The 5,748-nt window shown below is 42.2% G+C and overlaps 1 protein-coding gene across 1 annotated transcript in view; it reads left to right on the top strand.

Moving 5' to 3' along the window:
• The window catches only part of ATP4B (ATPase, H+/K+ exchanging, beta polypeptide), a 6,064-nt gene extending 2,104 nt beyond the window's left edge, over positions 1 to 3,960 (top strand). Inside the window, exons 3-7 of the mRNA XM_008942650.1 lie at positions 823 to 936; positions 1,668 to 1,867; positions 2,897 to 2,953; positions 3,555 to 3,641; positions 3,799 to 3,960. Coding sequence (XP_008940898.1) covers positions 823 to 936; positions 1,668 to 1,867; positions 2,897 to 2,953; positions 3,555 to 3,641; positions 3,799 to 3,960 — 620 coding nt within the window. The remainder of the gene's footprint in view (positions 1 to 822; positions 937 to 1,667; positions 1,868 to 2,896; positions 2,954 to 3,554; positions 3,642 to 3,798) is intronic.
• The last annotated feature ends 1,788 nt before the right edge of the window (positions 3,961 to 5,748 follow it).

Here is a 5,748-nt window from a genome sequence, read left to right as displayed (position 1 = left end):
AATAGAATAGAATAGAATAGAATAGAATCCAATCCAATCCAATCCAATCCAATCCAATCCAATCCAATCCAATCCAATCCTCCTCTCCTCATAGGAAGGGGTTAGCCCCTAGTGAGACCCTGGTTTCTTCTCCAGCCCCCAAACACCCCAGAAGGTTTTGGGGTGCCCAGAAAGACAGAGGGGCACCGATGCAAGCAGCCTGGGGTGGGTATTTCCATGCTTGCCATGGGAAGTCCCTGGGAGAGCAGGAATCCCTTCCCCCTGGGAGGTGCTGTGGCAGCAGCCAAGTGAGTAAAAAGAAGACAAAGACATTTGTGGGACATGAAGTGAGACTGGGGAGATCATCAGCAGAGATTATCAGTGCACACTGTTGAAGTTTCACCTCCCTAGTGGCTTGTTTTCACAAGGGGGGGATACTTTTTTGAAGCTGTAGCCCTAAAAATGGTTCTGCCTGCTGTTGTATTTTGAAGTTTCCTCTCCTGATGTTTGATGTTTGCTGGCAAAATAACTCCTGTAAAATATTCAGCGTGGCTTTTTCAGAAGCTGTTTCTCCACCTGCAGCATGCTCTGCTCCTTTACCTGGTGTGCCTACTCTAGCTGTTAATTATTAACAAGCCCTGGGGAGGCTTGGGGGGTTTGGGTTGAGCAACTCACAGTTGAGATGGTTTCCATATGTGGTTAAATCCTCCCCAGCAAAGCCTGGGGATCTCCTGTGCTCATGACAACGAGTCTTGTGTGATCACTACTGTCCACCTAAACCAACCTATCTGTGCCTGGCACCTCTCCTCTGCTTTGCCTTCCCTTCCTTCCCCTGCCCCAAAGGTGTAACGCTACGACCTGACGTGTATGGTGACAGAGGACTCCAAATTTACTACAACATATCCAACAACAAAACCTGGGAAGGTTTAGTGACAACTCTTCGGACTTTCCTGACAGGTAAAAATGAGGTTTCCTGCATCAAACTGAAGAAATGTGCTGTCACATCTCCCTTCTTAGGTCTGAGGACCTTAAGTTAGTGTTGCCATCTCTTTGTCCTTTTGAAATCACAGATTTTGAGTGGAAAATGCATCTTCTGAAAGGGGGGGGAGAATCACCTTGTCCATCTACATACATAAAAATGTCTCTTGAAAGCAGAGACCTGCTCCAAAGCTTTTACTTCATTTAGAAGTAAACTTCATACTAGAAAGTGGGAAGGAAGAGGGAGGAAAAAGTCTTCAAAACTAGTCTCTTCTAAAGTAATCTAACAGTGTTCATGACTAAATATCAAAAAGCTGTAATAAGCCTTGTGTTGTGTCACCAGAGTACAGTCCAAGTAGATGAGGTGTTCCATTTCTCTGTATCTTGACACAGTTTGAGTCTGAATATCATACTTCTGTGTCTCTCATAAAAATATTGAGAAATACTATATTTAAAACTGACTTTCTATGGAGCTATCAAGACAGATTGCCAGTCTTAATGCCATTTGAGCATTTTTCCTTTGCCTAAAACCAATAAAACAAACCTTAACTCACCCCCCAAACAATTTAAGCTTTCCTCATTCCATCTAACCCCCATTTCCCTTGAAGCACAGTCTGCCTTGATAAACCCACCAGCCTGATACTGGGATGTGTAACTTCCATCTGAAAAGCTTCAGAGGGGAATTTCTCTTTCTTCCTTCCCATCTCCAGCATACACACCAGCTGCCCAGCACCTGAACATCAACTGCACCAGCGACACCTACTTCATCCAGGACACCTTTGATGGCCCCAATAAAACAAAACTATCCTGCAAATTTACCTCAGATATGCTTCAAAACTGCTCTGGCATCACAGACCCCACGTTTGGATTTCCAGAAGGGAAACCATGTTTTATTATAAAAATGAACAGGGTAAGTCCAAGCTCAAGGGGCTGAGCAGGGAGGAATCCACTGAGACAACTCGAGGCTCTGATGGGGAGTTGGAGTGTTGGCCATGGTCAGGGCTCTGATCTCTGCTTTGTACTGGCAAGATAAATTCAGGTGCTTGCCCCAGGAGACCTCTGGAGTCACCAGACTGGTCAGCAGCCCTGGGAAAGCAATGGAGGGCAAACAGATCTCTGCACTGACCTGCCAAAGCTTCTGCTGTGGTGGATTTTTTAGCATCTCCATCATGCTCTCACCTGATGAGCTACTACATAAACCAGTTTCCTTCTGCAGTCCTGCACTAGGCTGTGACAGTAACCACAGTGTTTTCAGAGGGGGGATACTTGCACACCTTATTTCTCCAGCTTGCAAAGAGAATCTTTAGCAGAACCTATAAAAACAAAATTAAAATCTGGTGGATTTTTTTTTTTTCCAGTGAAAACCACTAACACATTTTTTGGAGAGGAAAAAGGGAATCTTCTGTTCTTCCTTTTAATTTGTTTTAGGACACAAGCAAGGGCAGAAGCATTTCATTTTTGTTTTCAGCTAAAATCCTGAGCCTTCTAGTTCAACTTCAGTAGGAAGCACTCAAATTCTCCTCCAGTCCCTGAAAACCAAACCCACTTGATTTTTGGTTTGGTGTGCATCCTAGATATTTCCAATTAACCTCTGCAAGATCTAAGTGTGTGAGAAGAGCTGCACCCCAGATTTTGGCAGGTACAATGCAGGCTCTGCTTCCTTCATGAAGGAAAGGCAGGCAGACAGTGCTGGGGGGGCTCCACCTCCTTTTGCCTTTGCTGCTGTGGGATCCAACCCCACTAGTCTTGTAGCACCAAAGGGGCCTGAGGGTTTCCCAAATATCCAACCACGTTTCCTCACCCAGCTCCATCACCAAGATGATCTGTATGACAGTGCCTGATGCAGAAACACACAGAGCACCCTTTGACACTCACTTCTTTGCTCTTCCTTATCTCAAAACTATTTCCAAGAGGACCCAATGTCTGTTTTCTGTTTCAGATTATCAAGTTTCTCCCTGGCAATGGCACTGCACCAAGGGTGGACTGCACGTATGTGGTAAGTGTAGGAGGTCCAGGTCTCAAAAGTTTCAGCTCTGATAGCAAGGGAAGCACAGTTGTGAATAGAAAGATGGCCCTAAACTTCTGAAAATCAGATCATTCTGGCCAAATACTGGGGATATTCTCAGCTTTATGCAATTTCTTGCATCAGCAGACACCCTAAGAAGAAGAAAAAAACATAGGCTTTATTTTAAATCCCCTGAAAAATTGTTTTCCCATCACTTGCTGTTTGCTTCAGCTCCCAGTAGTGAAGCTCACACCTCAGGGCAGCTCCTCTCTGCCCATTTCAGCAGCTCTTTGTTTACTGAATCCCCAACTGCTACGAGCTCCCAGTAGTGAAGCTCACACCTCAGAGCAGCTCCTCTCTGCCCATCAGCAGCTCTTTATTTACTGAATCCCCAACTGCTAGGAAAAAACACTTGCCTGTTTTTCTTGGCAACAGGAACAGTGGGAGATTTCCACTTTTATTTGAAAAATAAAAACCTGACTGCTGAACTTGAGTCTTAATCTGCACCGTGCAGCTTTTAGCAGCAATAAAACCCCTTGCTCAGGGTTGCCAAGCCAGCAAAGCTTCTTTTTGACTTTACACACAGGGTGAGGAGTCTCCCCCACTGGAGGTGGACTACTACCCCCTGAATGGCACCTTCAACCTCCACTACTTCCCCTACTATGGAAAAAAGGCACAGGTGGGTGCTCAGGTATCCCTGCATCACTTTTCTCCCTTGCACAAGATGAAACCTATGGAGCATCTCTGCAATCCCACAAGAACTGGAGAGAAAGGTGATTTTAAGACTTCATTTTTAAAATTAAAGTGATTTTTTTCTCCCCCTCCCCATCTCCCAGCCCAGCTACAGCAATCCTCTGGTGGCTGTGAAGTTTCTCAACATCACCAGGAATGTAGAAGTGAAAATAGTGTGTAAAATCATTGGAGCTGGAATCACCTTTGATAATGTTCATGATCCCTACGAAGGCAAAGTGGAATTTAAATTGAAAATAGAAGATTGAGCAGCAACAAAGACACTTCTGAAAAAAAAAGTGTGTGAAGAGTAAACTTACCACATTCATCCATATTTATTTCCTATGATTTCTGTATAAATTCATACAAATTACAGTGCAAAGAGACATTTTCTACTGAAAGATGACCCATATAGCTAAAAATCAAGAGAACACTGTCCATGGGCAAGGAAGATAAAGGACTCTCTTGATGCACATAGCCTAATATTTCATGGCTACATGAAATTTCATCATTTCATGGTATTTCATGCTGCTACCTTCCTGCAAATAGTTGTACAAAACAAGTTTCCTCTGAACTGAGCAGCCCTGCCTTCAAAGTACAGCATCAAAACATGATTTTCTCTCACTTTACAAATCATAATAATTGGTCTATGGTACTAGATCTTGGATGCTGAGAAATAGTTAGATAGCTAAGAAAAGAAATCAATGCTTTGAAATACTAGCAAGTAATATAATTCTCAATCTCTTGTATAGGACACATAAATTCTAAAAGTGTATTAAAATTTTCTGTATCCCAATGCATTGGGTTTTTTTTTTTGTACTAGGCAGACAAATCAGATTTTTTAAACTGAGAAATCAATGACTGCAAAAGAAGTGAACCTGAAAACTGTCCTTAGCTTACAGATTTATTGTACCACTTGCAACTTCTGTATGTATTTAACTTAATGAAAATGACCACTGAGACTGTAACATCCAGTTACATCTAGGAGAAATCTGTTCTTTTAACTATTGGAGTTTGTCATTTGGGGGGTTTTCCACTGGAATAGCCCTGTGTTGAAATGACAAGTTTTCAGTTACTTGGAGTAATCAGGAAGATGTTTAAGAAACACTAACTCTTTTTAAAAGTATCTAAAATTTGAGAAGTATGATGCACAGACACAAGATAACTATGTCTGCATAGGATGTTTACCTTAAATAAAGTCCAGAATGCTTCAGCCAAAGCATCTCTGTTGCACAGAAAGAAGATATTCAAGAGAAGAAACCATTTTACACCTTCACTACCTGGATATTTTAGGAAGTGAGAAAAAAACAGTAAGAAAATGCATCTTCATGTAAAAGGCCTTCCTGTTATGTTTCAGTTTTTACAGTGGGACTTTGTCTCTTGTCTAAGAGATTGAATGAAAATCAGTTTTATATTCTTGCTGGGACACAGGTTCCCCTGTGCATCTTTTCTAAAATAACATGGAAAACAATAAAATAATGAAATACTTTTGATATCAAACCAGCAACTCATGCTCCAAGGCAATTCAAGGTTGTCTGTTAACAGAACATTTAAATATTCCCAAGAAACCCAAGAATTCTCCCTTGGTGTCTCTGACATCAGCAGATTCTCTGCTTGACTGATTTAGGATCTAGTTTCCAGGTTTGAATTGGATGATGGATTGGACCTTTGATGGGAGGAGCACCTTGAAAGGAAAAAGTGAAGTGTCCCTGTGTTGATGAGAGGATGATGTGTTCTGAGACCACAAAAAGAGGGTATGGAGGTCCACCAGATCTGGTTCTTTAAGTGCAAAGATTGTCACCCTGAATTTAGATTTCTCTTGAACTTTCAGCCATCTGAGATGATTCTCTTTCTTTACTGGAATTACAAATTAATCCAGAGCAAGGTTTGTGGCTAGAGTAGGTGAAGTAGAAAAGTTCTGTGGAAGCTCAGAGTGCATTAACCTGGGTACAGTGAATATCAGCTTGCCTGGAACCCAACTAGAAGCACAGTTAAACAGCAGCACAACCAGCACACAACTGGTACAGTCACAGTTGATGTAGTGTCCAAGTGTTAGA

Source organism: Merops nubicus, unplaced genomic scaffold (assembly GCF_000691845.1).
Source record: "Merops nubicus isolate BGI_N331 unplaced genomic scaffold, ASM69184v1 scaffold17336, whole genome shotgun sequence".
Taxonomy (NCBI): Eukaryota; Metazoa; Chordata; class Aves; order Coraciiformes; family Meropidae; genus Merops; species Merops nubicus.
Note: the sequence above shows the minus strand (reverse complement) of the source record. Positions and strands in the feature narration are given on the sequence as shown.